Raw genomic sequence first — 19,341 nt, 5'->3', positions numbered from 1 at the left:
TCATAAAGGGACGCTCTTATGGGGAGCTAGTTGACCTAGGGGGGGGGGGGGGGTACTCGAGGGCGACCAAATGGAAGTGGGGAAAAAATAACAAAGCTCTATAGAAAGGGAGGGGGGAGGAGGAGACGGAAAATATTCAAGCGCCGAAATTCGTTAATCGTATTTACCCCGGAAAAAGCTCGATATTTGCAAACTTTCCATAAAGAAGGGACACGTTCCGATGGAACACTTTCGAAAGCATTTTCTTCTTTTTGCTCCTCCTCCAACAATTTTGCAATAACGATCCCAGCGAAGCTTCGCTTAATTATTTAAAGAGTGACGAATAAAAATACCCAGTTTCTCGTTAAAAATAAAACCAGAGGCTGCTTGTATATAATATTCGATAGAATACGACCGTTGATAAATTCAAATTGCCATTCGGGTGATTCGATCGCGTGGAATCTTCCTGGAGACGACGCTCTTCTTTCGAAGTGTTTTCTTAAAATTCCTGGAGAATAATGGGCAGAAATTAAGATTCGCTCCGATTTCTTCCTCGTACATAGTAACATCGAAGCACGCGTTACTCGGTTCCACGATAGACGGGGGTCGTTCACGCACCTCGAATTTTCAGTACGAATCTATAAGCGAGCGGTTAGACGCTAGCATTAATAAAGTTTAACTCGCGCGCAGAGAGCTACCTGAGCCAGCCACCAGCACCAATTTCGTACCGTCTCATTATTATTTCACTCGGCTGTCTCATCGATCAATATTTTTCATGAAATATTACGCTCCATCGAAAGCGATCCCCGCTCTATGAAATATTTCTGGCGCAACGCGCGACTCGAAAGATAAAAGCTGTGGCTCTCGCCCCTGGAACATCGAACGAATGGCAATCTCCGAATTTCGAGTGGAGAGAAACTAGTCGAGCCGTTGATTCGCGTTTTTATCGCGAATCGTTGTATAATATACTCGATGCATTTCTTCCGGTTCCCCGCAATATTTATAAAATCCTGGCCGCGTCGTCCCAATTTGATACTATAGCAAGGGGGGGGGGGGGAGAGGGAGGTATCATCGAATACCATTAGAAATCAAGGGATGTACAGTCCAAGTAGAAATTTTCACTTTGCCAACCGTGCAGGCGCTCGAGCGGTATTGGAAAAAGCTTGATAAATCGCTGGTTCGCTCATTATCCTCCGTAGGATTGTACCTTTCTCATTCGATTTTCAAATATAGACTATCTTCTTTTTGTTTAGACTGGCGCGTCTCTTGTAAAACGAAGCAACACGGGGACATCCGATCGACCATACTGCCTTTTTATTATTCACCTACACAATATACTTCGCTGTGCGTCTGTGTATACGTAAATCCCTGCCCGTGCTTCGCTCTCTTTTATTTTCTCCTCTCCTTCCGCGCATCTATCACTCGTTTCTCTCCTCTCTCTCTCTCTCTCTCTCGCTCTCTCTCCACTTTGAAAGAGGCTTTAAAGGCCCTCTCGCCTCCCGTGCGCGCATTCCCCCCTCCGTATCCAGTCCCCTTTTCTGCGCGATACGTGCAAACTCTCCCCTCCCAGAAGCCATGCACCAACACATTCAACATATACATATACATATAACTCGGCAAGCGCAGCGAAACACGCTCGCTGAAATTCTCCTTGCTTCGCGAGAGCAGCCCCTAGCTCCATCCTTGCGATAATATTGTTGGAGAGAAGCCACTCGTATTTAACGATTTCTCCATCCTTCCGCCATATTCCGTCCCTCCGAAAAGAGAGAAGTGCATATCGCAAACCTTTTCCCGGAATATATACCGCGGTGGAAGAATCGATGAGGCCACGACGAGCCATTAAAACCCGAGGCTTTGCTAAATACACCGTTATATTTTTAATTACGCGGATATAAAGCAGCTGGAAAAAGGACCTCTGTATAGTTTCCAGCTTGCGCGATATCCAAATGGCACCGCGCGCTCTGGAACTCTCGAGTCGAGGGAAGGTCTGCTTTTCATCGAGTAATTATTTGATTTCTCCAAACTCACCCGTTTCTCGCGAGCTTCTTTCAAAATGTTCGAGTTCTACGCTTAATTGTGCAGAATTTCGATATGATTGGTTGGCTGCCCGACGAAAGCTGCAGGGGTGGTAGCGTTCCCGAGAGAAGTGGGAAAATGTGCTTTTTAAAGGGGGGGGGGGATGCTGGTACTGAGAAAGAAACGATGTGGGAGAAAAAGGAAACTAGCGAGGAATGTGGGAATATATATAGGTGCAGAAAGGACCAAGAGAGAGAGAGAGAGAGAGAGAGAGAGAGAGGTTTGTCGAGTGTACACTCCGTACAAAGGGAAATTTGCGGGAAGAGTGAAAGAAGACGAGAGGCGGAAGAGAGCTTTGAACGGGTGAGAAAGAGAGCCCGAGAGAGAGAGAGAGAGAGAGAGAGAGAGAGAGAGAGAGAGAGAGAGAGAGGGAGAGGAGCTGACAAAGAGGAAGAAGAATGCATATCCGCGCGAGGCGAGGCGCGGCGACGCGACGGGCACAATAAGCACGCGCACGCACGCACGCACGCACACACGTACAGTTTTTCAAGAATAATCATGCAATCGGATGCTTTCCGCACATCGCACCGTCGCCGCCATTGCCACCACCACAACCATCACCATCACCATCACTCCATTTTCCAAACCGAGGTCCAACGATAAATTATCAAATCTCGCATCAACGAGATCAATGACGCATCTCGCACTTGAAAAGTGTGGAGAGCACTGCGAGCAGATTTATTTACACACACACACATATTTTGCATGCTCGCGCGCACATCTACACGGAAGGAAGAGACCACAGTGTCGAGACGAAGGAAAAAGTACGAATAGAGAAAAAAATACTGTACAGTAAATACACACGCGATTTAGCTCGAGAAATATCGCCGAGAGACCTTAATTATTTATCGAAATTACAAACCTTTTACTCTCGTTTCACCTGCAGTCCTTTTGACTCTGTAGATAAACACCGATACTCTTTGCACCGATACACGAGGATCGAGGATGAGGAGACACACGAATAAGCCACACACATACGATTTTCCTTACGAGGCGATTGTTTTTGTCCAATCGCCGATATCGCTGTAAATCTTTATTATTATCATTATCAAGAGTATAATGGTTACACGATCATTATATTATACGAAATTAACATTATCATTACCATTTAAATAGAGATATATATATTAAAGAGCGAAAAGATGAGATGCTGAGTCGCGCGCGCGCGCGCGGTGCTGCCTTTAACCGATTTTTCAGTTTAGGTTTGGCCTGCCGCAACCTCGCCATTTCAGCATCCTCCTATCAAACGACACACGCCGTTATTATCATTTATTCTTGTAACACGAGCAACAACATCGTTATCGTTGCGATCACTCCCGGCGATCATCGATGACTCGGACAAAAATTCCCCGTCAAATTTCTTTATCTGTATATGTTATAGCTATATATATATATATTGATCGCTCGCTCGTCGCTCGAACGTGTGACGTCATGGGTCCACCGAGAAAAGTATAAGAATCAACGATAAGCAGCTGCACAGGAGATGTCGCTATATATATGTTATATACGATTAACGTATATATATATATATATATGTATATATCATCCAAATTAACGCTCGGTCGAGTTTACACTTGCAAGGATTGTACAGGAACTGCCAAGGAATCTGTATAGCTGCGCGTCGTCGCGCGCGACTCTTCTCGATCGATTCGCAATGTTTTCTGCAGATTCGCAAGCTCGACAGGTTCTCTCGTTCGTGCTCCTTTCAATTTTAACGGGACACGGAGACGCGCTACGCTTTTCCACCGCTCCAAACGATAAGGCAGGGTTATCGCTCGAAATATATAATAGCTTTTTTAAGGGGGTTTATTTGCTGCGACACCACTGGACACGCGTTTGTATGCGCCGCGAGAGAGAGAGAGAGAGAGAGAGAGAGACTCTGCAGAAACGTGAGCGACCAATCGATCTAGGCCATGGACGGGATTAACCCTGTTGAAAAAAGCAGACGAGAGAAAAACGCTGTGTAATCGCGCAGAGCCAAGTCCGGCTGGTTCGTATATATATATATATATAGGCGCGGGCGCGCCAGTTTTATCAGATTCCGTGTGCAAATTCCTGAAACACCGCTCTCCTTCCCCTTTATATAGTCGATGCACGAATTTTCATACGTCGGTTCTCTCGTGCCCTCTAGTATAGAAAATATAACGTCGAGCGACGTTCTCACGCGATTGGCCGGTCGAAGAAGAATGGCGAAAAACTTGCCTTCCCCTAGCTCGCCCGCGCAATCTCTCTCTTTTCTTTCCTCGATATAAATTATTATGTACCGATACCACACGAGAGAAACCTCGCGAGGGTCCTCGAGGTGGCCATTGTTTTAATATGTACGAAAACAAGCACAAAAAGTTTAAAACACTATCTACATACTGACGCTAATTTCCTCGTCATCGATGATCGGCGCGAGTCATCCTGGAGAGATACGAAGATACAAAAATACCAGTTATATATATATATAAGTAATATCTATATTATTGTACCGAGAGTTGTGCGCTGCGTTTACGACTTAAGCTAGTTCGTTTGTAAATAAAGACTATTTGACTCTTTGACATTCTCTCATCCTGCGACTCTTCTTTTCTCTTCTCTTTTTTTTCAGCGATCCTCTCTTTTATTTACAAATACGACTCGATCGATCTCTCCCCTGCACAACTTTCAATCGCTGTACACGGTCGTAAGAAATAGCTATAAGCGACGAGGATCAATCAATTGGGTGATATATAAGGGAGTAAGTTTGAAAAGTAAGTATGGAATGGGGAATTTTCCTATGCTAACGGCAGTTGCAGCGAGCATCGACACGGGCAAACTCGAGTCTAGTCTCGAGCGAGTGCCTTCCATGTGCTCGTTCGATCGGAGTGTGCAGTATATACATATATATATATATATATATATATAGTGATAGAGGGGGGTACGTGTCGCGGCCGAACCGCGAGCAGCGTAAAAGTTCAAGGCACGCAAGGTAACTGCTGGTAGGAGAGGCACATTCCGGTATTCTCGTCGAGAGAGCTTCCAGCGTCTTGGCCCGGTCCGAAAGCAACCCTGATGCGGAACGGGGTGGCCCAAGTTTCCACACGACAGTTACCCTCGGAATCCAACTCGTTCGGAGAGCACAAGGAGCTACCGCAGTGCTCGAGATTGCACATTCCGGTCCCGCCGCTGTTTCCAGCCTAAAAATGTCAAACCACCAAAATCATCATCCATTATTTATATACGAGAGACTCCGAGATGATCCTCGGGACAAAATTCACCGGCTCTATACCTTCTTACCTCGTCCCATCGACCAGACCTTTACAGGACCGTGGGAGATGAAAATTTTGCTGGAAATATAGCGATCTAACTATATATATATACACTTTCATCGACAAGGTTCTTGCTAAAATATTGCATCGCCATAGGTAAGACGCTCCCACAATCTTTTATATCGCGTTTTTCTTTCTTATATATATATATATATATATATGGAGCACCCATGATTTTTACAATAGCTATCCGCTATATTTCCTAGCTTTATAATTTATTAGAACCGACAAATTTTGTGTCTCACATCTATAAACATATCACGGAAAACTGATGAAAGTACGCTATTCGATTCTTCATGGTTCCTACTGAATTTTCTCCGAGCGGTATAGTTATTATCCAAGACGAGAGAGGAATTTGCCATGTTTATCCATAAATTTTGCCACAAGATTGGCGTTATATCGCGATAGGTGTACGTACATATAGGTCGTGTTATGGCGAATAAAGTGAAGTTGCGTCGATCGCGTAGCGGCTGCGAGGAAGCTATGCATATGCGCGTGTACCGTAAATGCGCAGGCGATGCCCCTAAGCAGCAACTTGCTATAATCGCATTAATATATTAGATACGGGCTTTCCGAGATAGGGATAACGCTACTCTAGCTTGGAACGCACCGAGATCGTTACTTCCCGGATCTATTGGCCTAAATTGTACCGCGCGTCAGGCACAGTGTATACCCTGCGAGAGAGTACACATGCCCCTATAAACGCGAGCGAGGGCATGCGCACTGTAATTCCAGTGCCTCCGATAGCTTACGTATACGTGCAACCGAGAATTACACGCGGAGCTTACAACCAATTTCCATCGATACTCTCATCGGCTTTTCCAATCATATTTATATATAGCTTTGTGCTTTTAGGTGCTGAATCTATAACAATAACGCGCGAAATTCTCTCGTGTTTATATATATGTGCTATATAAAGGGTTACCTACCGTGATAAATTCCTCAAAGTCACAAGGTATGAGGACCCTGTCCCTGCAGGCTCTGGCGGTTTCGGGACCACTCGCCACGGAATTGCCAGGAGTCGAGGCCGCCGAAGCCACTTGAGCGTCGACCGGAGCGGCCCCGGAGCCCTCGATGCCAACGTCAGCCTGACTCCCTCCACCGTTCGTACCCGTAACTGGCCCCTGACCGTTGCTACCACTCGTTAAGGTCATACTCGTGTTGCCGGCCGGTCCGTCCCCGAAGAACCTCTCCGAGCCGATCCTGAAGGACTCGTTGGTGCACGCCTCGTAAGATATGCCGCACATACCCTTCTCCTGGCGAACGCAGAGGAGGTAGTCCTGACCGGCCAAGTAACGACCATTCGGAAGATAATTGAGCGTCCTGAGGGTGCCGTTGGCCGACCGGAAGTACTGCAGACAACCCGCTGGTGCCCGATCCTCGAAACCCAGCTGGACCACTCGCATCTCCCACATCCGGGACTGCAACCCACCGGCCAATCGGAAATCCAGAGTCACCGCATCATCGCCCTCGTCCACGTCCACGTAAACTGCAAAATCATCGTTACAGCGGACCACGTTGATTCGTTCGCAGAATTATTGCATCGTCGCTTCATGGTCTCTTTTCCCAGCAAATCGCTCCAATTTTTCTCGATCGTTTCATCCCCCTCCCCCTCCTACCCCTTATAACGCATGTACGCTACTCCATAAAACTGATTCCCTCGATATTGTCCCATCAACTTCCGATAATTCTCAATTTGCGCTGCCCCGTTTTATCGTGGCAATATTAAAGATGATATCTGCAAATTTGAATTTTATCCAGCCTAAAAATCAGTGATTCTCATTTAGGCTAAATGCTTCTGTCGGTGTAATTGAAAATGTTATTCTAATCTCCATTTCATCATCACCGATTCATCACTTTTATGCCCTCGCGCGAGTTATAATGAAGCGAATAGCTATGGTGGAGAGGTAAGTGACTATTGCACCGAAAGCATTTTTATCGAGCTTGTGCTCCCACCCTCTCATTATATAGAAAATTACTGAACCGATAATGCATTCTCGTTCGGAGCCTCATTTCCATAATCGATCTTTATCATAATGGATATTAATCAGAATTGCACGAGTATGTATATTCTTATCGTTGCTGTACGAGGAAAAGAAGAAGCTGAAGTACATGGCACGTCCACATGATTCACGCGACGAAGGAATTTCAGACTCGATTCAATGTCACGCGTGCAACGCGCTAAACTCGTTATAACGACCACCTCTACCTCCTCTTTGTACTTTCTCCACCACCAAAGTGCTATGTACTCGTTGCATAAACAATTTCACGTATTTTCTTCTCTCCGGGCGATGCTCGATCCTTTATTCAGTTGATAAACCGAGATTATAGGATCTTCCGTAAAAAGCCTCGAGCGAATTATCGGTGAAAATTGAGAGAAGCCGTTTCAGTGCAGTATACATATATATATATATATATATACAGTAATTAGATTATAAACGCAGTAGTGGAGTTTGTGAATTGAAAATAAAAAATTTGTATATATATAGTTGCACCATTCGAGCGATTACTAATTCGCGAGACAATTAAGGGGATGGTATAGCTAGAGTTATTGTTTTTTTTTCTTTCAACGGTGCAGATTCTGACAGCGGAAAATTTATTATGATAATTTCAAGAAAGTGGTTTATATCAGCTCGCTTCCATCACTTTTTCAAATGCTTCCAGCTATATAAATCTTCTTGTAGCAAAGTTCACTCGAAAGTCACTTTCGCGTGAGCTTGAAAGCACCATTTGAATAAATACATCTGCATTGAATGTGAAACTTTGCTGCTTTCCGAATTATGTACCTTTGAAATTCTCTGGGAGAAGCATTTCTCGTAATAAATTAGAGGGTAAAAAGAAATTTGTCGTAGTTAAAGAGATTAAGCTATATATGTACTTAATATCTCGTATATATCGACTATCGTCAAAAAGATTCTTTAAGAGACTTTAAAGAAGAATCTCTCCGAGAGTAAAACTTCCTCCTCCACTACGAACAACTGTCAAAAGCTTTCTCCACTCCTGGCAAACTTATTTTTACGCAAAAAACTCTTCGTCAAATGCGAAACCAGTTCACTTACAAAGTTCAATCCGCTTAAATCCTCCGAATCGTGCTTGGGTAACAGAGATTTGTCAAATATTTTGCTTGAAAAGGAGAATCCGTGGAGACGTTGGGAAAACGGTTATATCGCGTCGAGCGTACGACTAACTGCGTTACGAACGATTTTTCGCGCTTTCACGCTTGGTTATTTCGTTGTCCCATTTAACGATGTTTAGACGCCGCCGTGCGTGAACGTGGGAAAAATAATAAATCGATTACAAGTCCCAGTTGCAGGGGGGGGGGGGGGGGAGGAAGCTAAAGAGGAAAGCTCGGGGCAATAACGTTCTGCTACATCGACCTACGCACGTTTCCAAAACCACAAAAAAGCTGCTCGAAAGACCACCTATTTTTTTCCCGCCTTTTTTACCGATTCAACAATTCATCTTCCCTCTAGCTCCACATCGATATATTTATACACAATTGCATTCCGATTAAAAGCTGCACGCGTTCGGTCCGTTTACCGCACGTGTAGTGGTACAATATGGAAATAAAAGCGTGTAAGGGATATTAAACTGTTGTCCGAGCGTGGAATTTCCCGAGGATCGTAAATTAATGAGAATCAAGCGAGCTGCCACTAACAGTGATTTATTTGTCGAGTCGATGAATAAAACAAAGCGATAACTAAAAATAGTAATTTCGACGTGTTCTTGTACAACACGTATAGGGGGCAGAGAAAAGGGCCGAGTCGCTTAGGTTCGATCATCCTGTGCTTGTGTTGTTACGAGCGCGCGCGGAACACCATTAATCAGTATTAAGCGAGTAACCCTATTCGCTCTCGGACCTTAAAGAGATCGTTCTGCGGGAATTTGAGGGAACGGAAGAGATCGTCGAGTTGACCAATGTGTTCTCGCCACTCGACCAAAGATTATCCTACAGAAGCGCGTCAAAGTCCTTTTCACAATGTTCTCTTACAAAATTCCTTCATTCTTCTATATATATATATATATATATATATATATATAACGTGCTGAAATTCGTTAAATCCGGAGAGCTCCACGGAGTTCTCGCGTATTTTACATGGAAAAATTGGAGAGATGATTCGAGACGCGATATATATATATATACCGGGGGAATAAAGTGATTAAACGTTCGGACTTGGGTTCGCGCATAAAACATTTGACGCAGCTGGGGGCTGATTAATCCGTGAAAAATTGCTACTTCTTTGCCATAAGGGGGAATCAGGCGAGTAATACCTATATATATATATATATATATATATAGAGCTAGCTAGGGATAAAATTACTCACCGTGTTGGCCACTGTTCCATCCACAAAGTTCCAGCGAGGATTTTCCATTGTTGATTTCCATCAAATCACCATCGCAAACCCCTGTTCTTCTATTTGGCTGGCCCTGTAGGAACATTCGCGTCACTGAATTATCGATCGAGCAATTAACCGGTCATCAATTATATCCGAGCCAATCAAAAGTTGTCACAATAGCTTTACTCTACTCCCTCCCCTCTCTCTCTCTCTCTCTCTCTCTCTCTGTGAGAGAGATTGCAACGGTCATCTTGAAAATCCGATCTGTCCAACTATTAAGCGTAGGAAATGGGAAACGGCACTTTGACGAACTGCTAATAGCTTTTCCATCCATTTCCTGCTTCTTACCTTCATACGTCATACTTAATTCACCTTCAACGTCGAGAGCTACATTTTTTCATTGCTTCGGAGCGATATGAGAGAGAAACGCGCGCGGTGCTCCTATGATATTTTCTTTAATTGCCGCGCTATATATCGCGTCGTTGTAAATGTTGTTATTATTACGCAGCCTTGAGGGACCGTTTGAACGACGTATTGCAGAAACGCGTCAAACTTGTCGCATATGCTAAACGTTTTTCAAATCCATTTCGCACAACTCGATTCTAGCGACTTTTCATTTGTCAAACGACTTTGACGCGTTAAATTTTTCCAAGTGATCGTCTAAACGGCACTTTGAAAAATAATAATCCGTCGTTGTGACAGTTTGTTGAAATTCTTAACATGTTTGTACGATGACCGATCATCCGCAGCTTTCCAAACTCACGTAAGATTATCGAGATTCGCGCGATTCAACCAGTGGGAAAAAGCGTTTGCATAAATCATCGGGAATAACTATTATATATATATATATATATATATATATATATAAGATGGAAATTGAGTGGTAGAAATTTGCCAAGCTCGATACACGAAACGATCATTGACCCGCGAATAATTGAATTTGATGCTAGGAGAGCGCGAGATTACACGGATTGACCGAGCCTCTCATCGGCCTCTTGGAGGGAGATGGGGGGGAAGGGAGTTCCATTTCTTAGCTCGCGTACGCGGATCATACTCGAGGTTGCCTTGCCACGCCGCTCCCGCAACCGCAACCCTATCCCTCCTCGATTCGCAATCCTCGTCTCTCGATTCACTCTCCAACGGATTTGATTTTCAAGTCGGTGTAACGCTTTGGGCGCTGCGAATTCGACATCAAATTTTCGTCTGCTAAATGTATATATATATATATATATATGTAGGTTCTCTGCGGAGAGTGGAAAAAGGTACTCTTTGGCACGACTCTATTACTTTCCTGATGATCCAATTTTATTTTACGCTACCGCGACACTATATATTGCTCGAAATGGCGTATACTCACAATGTTGAAGTGGTCAAAGTCGATTCTCAATTGGCTGACTTGCTTATCGATCTTTCGCACTTTTATCGAGCAGTTGATTGGACTCTCGATGAGATTTGGAAATCCTGGACTGATGACGTAGGTAGAGTTGTTCTGCACTTCCTCCTCGCATCCCACCGTAACTTTTCGTTAAACATAAATAAGCAGTTACGTGTGAGAATGTATACATATATGCAAAGGCGTTATGCTAGCGAGGTTAATGGCCAACTCTTGTATCATGGATAATTTTATACACTATCGTAAAAAAGCTGTAATGTTGGACATTTAATCCCTCGTAAATTTAGCAACAAGTTTCATATTGTTGCAGTAAAACCTCGTTTCATAGTTTTGAATCTTTTGCTTGGAAAGAAACAAACAAACATTGGATTGGATAGATAAAATTAGCGATAGTACAGGATATTCCTATGTGCTATATACATACAGCGTTTGAAAAGGATTAAAAAAAGGTAGTTGTTGCAAGCTCGCACACCCTGCTATCGAGTCACTCGAATTTAACGGAAATAATAAATTTTTCAAGTAAATTCAAGTATCCCACTGTAAATATACTGTTTTGAACAAACACGAAGCAGCAGATATTTCACAAATACAGCAGCTTTGCTGGAAATCAGTTTTTAAAGCTGCACGTATATCACAGCACTGTGAAATAGATTTACAAAGTGATTCCCGTGAATTTGCATAAGATTCACCGTGTAACGACAAATATTAAAGGGGATTTCTAATCATTTCGAATATTTGCATAAATATGAAATTCCGGGGATCCTATCAAGTTTTCGTTAAATTGCGTTGGTCAGTAAAGTTACGGTGCTCCATTACAGCGATTCGCGTGTGCGAAGCTCGAATCTAACGAAGGTTAGTCGAAAATTATCAATTTGGCCAACTCATATTATTCCACTGAATCATTCGAGCTCATTTAGTGCATGTATGATAGGATCGGCCATCGCGTGCGAATGCCTATATTATTTCATTAAACGGATCGTTAGCTCGTAATATTCGCAGCGCTTTATCCCGAGGGATATCCAGTCCCACGCGTGTCTCGATTATTCCATAATCCACAATTTTGCGGCTCGATCCGACCGCCTGGTTTGGTTAGTCCCGCTAACGTATAACTTTACCGCATCATCCAAGATACCCCATTCTGAAAGAAACTATATATATAGCATAAAATTTGCACAACTCGAGCACTTTTCCACAGTTTTATCGCAAAGCGATTAATTTCTTCAGGGCGAATCGATTTTTATTACCGCTCATCGAGAGAGAAGTTGAGGAAGCGCAAAAAAATATGGCGCGCGGTGCGAGTGATCGACGCGATCCGTCTCACAATCCGAGGAGGGGGGGGGGGGTGCTGTTGGGAGAACTTAAGATGGGATGAATGCAACATTTAGGAGGGGGGAGAAAGCGACAATCACGATGAGACGCGAACGGCGAAGCCAGCCATCCTGCAGCTGAGGAGAGAGCAGATCGCGATTCCAATAACGAGTTCTCATTCAGTCTTTCAGCAGCAATTTTAGTCTCTGGTAGCTCCGTAGAGCGGGCCTATTCAGCAAGCAGCCAACCCTTTTGCTCACGAGCCACGCCACACCACCACGACCACCTTCTCGCACGAAACATTAACCAAGCTTCCTCCTTCGTCAATTCCCCAGTCTCTAAGGTTGCGGCGGAACGACTTGAAGACGCGATGAAAAATTCAGAGCTTGCAGAACCGCAAATCCCCCCCCCCCCCCCCTATATATATATATATACCAATACAACCATGGCTCTCTCAATTACATCCGATGCAGAACAAGCCACCATGCATATAAAATGCACGTATATTCCTTGCCATAGTTCAATTTTTTAAATTCTTAAAAATTTTTGTTATATATGTAATTATAATCACGTGGTTTTTCTCGTAAATCGTTGATTGGTATATATAATTACTCCGCTGAATCGTCAATAAGAAATCTAGATTTTATTGCTGAGTATTTAAATAGATTATAGAATTACTATTTTCTATGTGTTAAGCTATGTGCACTCTGCCGTTGACTAATTCTTTCACACAATTTAAACTGTACACTTTACGAGTTAAACTAAGCAGCGTTTGATCCCTATTTAATAGGTAATTGGTTAATAAGATAAGGATTCATTAAAACTCAGTGATAGCTGTTAACTAATTCACTTTATAGTGCCTACGATAAACTATTAAAAATTACAAAGTTTTTAACAGCGTTTCTCCCAACTACTTTAACCCATAAACTTGTAAGCCGAGCCTTGATAGATTGCAGCTGCAAAAAGCAACGATGGATCGCTCGAAATTACGCGCAAACTAATTATTTATCTCAAAAGATACATCGAGAGTTCAATTGCAAAAATTTTAAGGACATACACTCGCTCCGTGCATTATACATATATATATATATAGCAAAGAGCATTAAAAAAAGTTGAGAATATATATAACTGCATATTTGTATCACATCTTTGCCTATATCGATAATTTTTCATATTCTCAACTTTTTCCATACTCGTTTATATACATTTACACATACTCGTCTGATCATATTCACGTTGATACGTGCGAAACGAATAGTATACATGAGTTGTACCGAGAAACGTGTCTAGTTTGTCGTGAAAAATTTGTCATTGAGAATAAAACCTGGCGATTTTGCACGGTTGAATTTTATCTGGAACGCGTGTCCGAGCCGAAAGGCAATTAAGTAACTGTACACGTATACCTGTATCGAGGAGGAACCTGCTATGACGATGTTTGGCACGCGAATCGCGCAAATAAGCCTCTCTCTCTCTCTCTCTCATTTTCTTTCAGCTTGCTTCTCGCTTCATCTCCCCGGCCCCTCTTCCACACGCTCCATTTTGCTACTTGCTTCTCACGCGCGCGACCACTTCGGCAAGGCTCAGCCTGGATACCGTTATAGCAAAAGCAGTCGAGATATACCTCAGGATTATACGATTTTTCTTCGTCTCCTATCGAGTCTCTCCTCGTCCGTCTCTTAATTCTCTTGAAAAACCTTTATCGCTGAAATTACGTAATCGGCCAGTGAGTGCGTGAAGCATTTTCATTCAACAGCTGTTGTACACTCTGATCGATTCATTTTCTCTTTCTATTCCAACGGGAGGATAATAATCTTGTGGAGATTATTATTTTTCTTTTCGAAGAACATTTTAGTTTTTCTCAGCATTATAAGTTAATTAGAGCTTTATTACAGCGAGGAAATTTTTCAATTATTTTATCATTTAATTTAGTACCTTTTTCATCATTATGTTTTAACCCTCTTTCTCTCTCTCACTCTTTTTGTATTACTTACAAGTAAACACACACACACACATCTCTTTCCCCGGCTTTATTTATTAAACCATTATAAAGTGCTAGAGAAATAATTGCCACATTATTTCGAGTAAAAGTCATATTTACTCTCATGGTACCCTCCAGGTCTGTGGAGTATGTAATAAATCGTTTTGTAAAGTACAAAACATACTCTACAAATATTTCTTTCATTTTCAATTACAAATGAAGGATTTTTCGGAAAAACAGCGCTTTTTCAATATTTTCTTCTTTCATCTTGAATCAATATTTGTATTTTCTTTTACATACGGAATGTATACGTACCTTGTTTCTTTTTAATTTCTCCATGTAAATGATCATGCCCTAATGAAAATATGACTATTTGTATCACTGGAAACTCTGATTGTTCTAGAAGCTACTACAACCTTTTAAAAGCCTTGAAAACTTACATCTCTTTTTTGTGGAAAAATAACACGACTATCGCATAACACGTGCTCGAAAGAATTTATATATTTTGTCGTTTGAAAAAGACAATTTTCACTGCAATTGTTTTTCCCAGAATATACCCTCGTGTGATATTTGTATTAGTAATTTATAATTATAGCATTAAAATTTGTAAGAGAATCTAATTTGACGATAAGTGGTATATATATTTATATAATTTTTTTAACTAGCACTGATCTACATAAACGAGCGAGTATAGATATTTGCGATATTCAATTTCTGGAAAATTCGCATAATGCTGAAATATTGGGTTTTGTATTTCTTAACAGTCATTATTAAGTAGACGCCTTTATCGACTACTGACAAGAATGTCTTAGCCCACGACAAGAGTATACCACGGATAAATAATTACGTGGCTATAAATTACGCTCCTCCGTGAAAACTGTTTATTACCATTGAATATAACTAGTCGATATAAGATAGATGGCCCAATTAGCGCGAATTATGGCTTCATTACACTTTCCACGCTCGAAAACTCACCTATTTTTGATAATTTTTCACATAGCTTCCCTATAACTGATTTTGTTGCGATCCTTTGAAGGTTTTATACAAATACTCTCGAAATATATAGAAACAATTTTTTCATTCGCTTTATACATAGACAATTTGCTTAAAATGGCAGCATACACGCATGGTCTCCCACCGATGTCACCAGCATTGATACATTTTTAGCGAGAAATTATTTGAAACACAAAACTCGGAGAGATTTTTGTCCTGCACGAATGTGGCTATAACTCAAACTAGAGTTTTTAATTTTCCGCAATAGTAAAAAAAAAGAATAGATGATAGAAAAATAGAACGAAAAATCCCAGTTTTTTGCAGTGATATTTCGATAAAGAAAGAATTACTAAAAATCAAAATTTTTTAATAATTCTGGTTGCGGAATTCCTCTCTATGGAGCATAATAGAAAAAAAGAAATTATAATTACAGCATCTAAACAATTTATGTAGGCAATTAGATACACGAAGCTGTAATTAGGTTGCAATGCTTAGATTGTATTTAAAGATTGGAAGAGCCATTAAACCACATACGACCAAACATGAAATGGCAGCTGTTGCGTAATTTGCAATTGGACGGGCTGAGAGGGTCATTGGGCATAAAAATGCGGGTATCCGAACACTTGACTTTTTTTTCTACAGTCTATATACGTACCATGCAAATTGTACAGAGGACAATAAAAGCGCGTGTAAAAAAGTTACAGAGTTAAATAAAATAGGCTTTCGATGGAAAGGTTGGAAAGTTCGTAGTTGCGATAAAACTGTATATGTAGCGTTGAAGAGGTACGACAAAATGTTGAAGGATTCTCATTTGCATCTATAATAATAAGATTAGCATTTAAAAAATCGACTCTGCTCGATGAAAGTTCTCACGGAGTGCATCGAGCGTTCGAATCGAGATTCCCGCTCAGAGTCGGAATTTTTTTGCTGCTTCGCTCCTTTGTTTGTTTTTTTCCAAGATTCCAAAAGTGGACGAAAAGACTCCAGGCTTCACCGAGGAATGTCAAACGCGAAGATATCTCTATATATATATATATATATACTCACATATGCAGCACACGCCGAATCCAAGAGCGCACGGTCCATGAGACTTTCCATGCTGAATGCGGCACTCGTACGTGTTCATACATATTCCTAGACGACGCTTGTCCTCCGAGAGACACTCCTCGTCCACGGGCACGGGAAAGAAGTTTAACACTGCAATTGCACGATGCAAAGGTTGCAAAGGAGTAACCGATAAGTCGGAAATCTCAGGGACCGTGGAGGAATTCTTCCGCGCTGCCAACTATTACAGCCACCCCCTCCCCCACCTCTTCAGACTTTAACAACCAAATTCTCAGACAATCGGAGGACCCGGAAGAGCCCAGGGGTTGGGGGGGGGGGGGGGGGGAAGGATCAGCAGTTGGTAAGGCGAGAAATCACTCGGAATTCCTCCACGAGTCACTCCAACCGCTTTCCCGGCCTTTTACCAACAAACTTTACTACTCCGACTCATCTTTAATCTAGGACGAGAAGCACTATTTTAGCACGGCTTCCACATTAAGCACGAAAATGAGCGGAATGTAATGAGTGCCGGAAGTTACCAGCCACCCCCTTTTTCCTCGCTGCCTCGAGTCTCCACCGTTTCACGTCGATCGTTTTTCCCGCCTTTTCCGTTCGAGAACTCGATTGGTCTCTACCTCCTCGTATATCACGTATAATAATATATATATATATATATATAATCTATGTAGTCACGAAGGTCGTAAATAGTGCGATTAATTTGGTAAAATTCAGTGGAGCGACCGTAACGCGTATATAGTGGAGACTGCTAATTCAATAAATCAGCGTCTTTATTGATTCGGAAAAACTTACAATGAGCGAATTCGACTGAAGTAAGATCATTAAAGCAACAACGTTCGGAGAGAAGCAAAGTTTTTCCATTTCTCAACAGACTTTGAAACTCAAACTAGCTTTTAACTCCAAATCAACCGAGCTAATTTAAATTGAAGATTTCCATCGAATTACCATTCACGCGTAAGATTGAAATTGCTTAAATAGAAATGCTATATATATATAATCGCAAGACGGACGCGTTGAAAATTCATTTTCCCACGATATACAATTCCTTTATCGAGTTATTATACTCTGAATCGTTCATTTCACTTATCCAGCTGTATTATTCAAACGACGCAGAGTCTCTTAACGTATCGCCATTGCAAAATTATACAATAATAAAAAATAAAAAATCTAGATAATTCAATAGAAGCCAATATACACACAGACACACCACGAAGAATCGAACGTTTAAGGAGACGATGGAGAATCGAGGTAGAAAAGAGGGAATAGCGATCGCGAGACGGGACGCGTGTTCTAGAATCGATTCGTTAGTTGAAGGGGAGGGGGGGGGGGGGGAGGTTGGAGAACTTACCCCTTGAGAATCGAGTGGGATCGAGATAATAGTTGGCGGAACGTTGATTGACTTGATTGGACCAGACGTTGAACGAGTCGAGAGACCATTGGCTGCTCGGCACCGGTGGTAGTAGCAAAAAAATCGCGATGACCTTGAGTCGACCTAGAAAACTGTTATAATCCGGTGGAGGTTTCTCGGTTTCCCGGGGGTTGTTCCGGTGGTGCGAGAAGCTCGCGTTGGGTCCAAGTTTCATGTTGGTAATAGGAGTACCGGACGCTTGAGATGGTGGTCGATGCACCTGATCATCCGGCGGCGATCTTTCGTTCAACTTTGAAGGTCACACAGAGAGTCTCGAGCGAGAGACGACGACCGACTGACTGAGGCAGCGCGTTGCGCTTGGTCCGGTGTGCTCTCTTGTCTCGCGAGTCGTGGTCCTCGACGACGTACACATGGCTACGGCCTACGATGATTCCCGCTTCACGGTTACCGCTATATTAGCCTACTATCCCCGTGGACTCCGTTCGCCAACTCGCTCCTACATCCTCCACGCATCCTTCGGTTTGTCTTCACCTATATATGTGTATACAAATGCCTTCGCTCGCTAAATAACCATTCCGTCGACAGAATTTCAAAGCGGATCTTCCCCATCCCCCCGCCCACGTAATTCCCATTGAACGGCATAAAATTTTACGCCTAACTGTACATACTTCCGCGGCGCTCGTTCGTCAAACAGATCCAATTTCTCCGCTCTCCAGCGCCATTTCTTCGGCTTAAACAGCGCTTTCCGTTCTCTCCGTCTGCTCTTCTTTTTTTCCACGATCGACTCTTTTTCTCGCTTCGACAATCGAGAATCGTACAGAGTCGTCAGTCCCGTCTCCGTGGATTTAAGCTGTGATTGAAACGGGTCGAGTACGCGTGCGACGAGGAATATAATATTCGTTGAAATTCTGTGGAACGAGCAAGGTGGCAAAGTGGCTTTTCGAGCAAGATTCGCCTTTTTTTAATTCTTTTATCGTATAGCGTGGAGGTAAAGGATGTAGAGAAACTAGCGTGTAGAGGTGAGTGTGGCGTTGGTAGGGATTATAATAGATGGATAGGGCGGATGGGGGGAAGGAGAGAGGGTACGCGGAGGTAAGACACGTTTCAATGACCCGATCATATCTCGTGCAACGTTTCCTGGTCATTCTCGATTCCGCGTAGGCTCGCGACTCTATAGTATAAATTCTGCCGTCCCTCTCCCCCCTTCCCCTATCCAGTGCCAACCAACTTGAATGGCTGGGCACTTCTGCGCAACTGGAACACGCAACTCTGCGTGACGTCAGCGCGTATCTGCATGTACTTGGCGTCGATGCGCCTGCTTGCCTGACCGCGAGCCTCCTATCAGCCCCGCTGGAAAGAAAAACTGGGGGAAAATAGAGTAATTTTACTGCCAAAAGCCTCTTTAGAGAGTAACCGGATGCGCGAGGTAGTGTAGTCCCTGTAAAAAGTACTCGTACCGTCGGTTCTCTGGGATAGGAATCTACTTTACCGACCGAGGTTACATGTTTGACCGATGGTAACACTCCCCCCCCCCCCCCTCTCCCAACCATTTCCC

The 19,341-nt window shown here is 42.8% G+C and overlaps 1 protein-coding gene across 1 annotated transcript; it reads right to left on the bottom strand.

The window, feature by feature from the left end:
• Positions 1-97: 97 nt before the first annotated feature.
• On the bottom strand, positions 98-18,311 carry LOC136776626 (uncharacterized). Its single transcript, XM_066732308.1, has 6 exons — positions 17,766-18,311; positions 16,403-16,552; positions 11,041-11,201; positions 9,672-9,774; positions 6,275-6,834; positions 98-5,213 (listed from the first exon to the last, which is right to left on the bottom strand). Exons 1-6 carry the CDS (start codon positions 17,998-18,000, stop codon positions 4,992-4,994), a joined length of 1,431 nt encoding a protein of 476 aa, XP_066588405.1. The 5' UTR covers positions 18,001-18,311; the 3' UTR covers positions 98-4,991.
• Positions 18,312-19,341: the final 1,030 nt, after the last annotated feature.

This window comes from Prorops nasuta, unplaced genomic scaffold (assembly GCF_024137725.1).
Source record: "Prorops nasuta isolate Cenicafe-Biocafe unplaced genomic scaffold, Cenicafe_Pnas_1.2 PNAS00010, whole genome shotgun sequence".
NCBI classification, from domain to species: Eukaryota; Metazoa; Arthropoda; class Insecta; order Hymenoptera; family Bethylidae; genus Prorops; species Prorops nasuta.
Note: the sequence above shows the minus strand (reverse complement) of the source record. Positions and strands in the feature narration are given on the sequence as shown.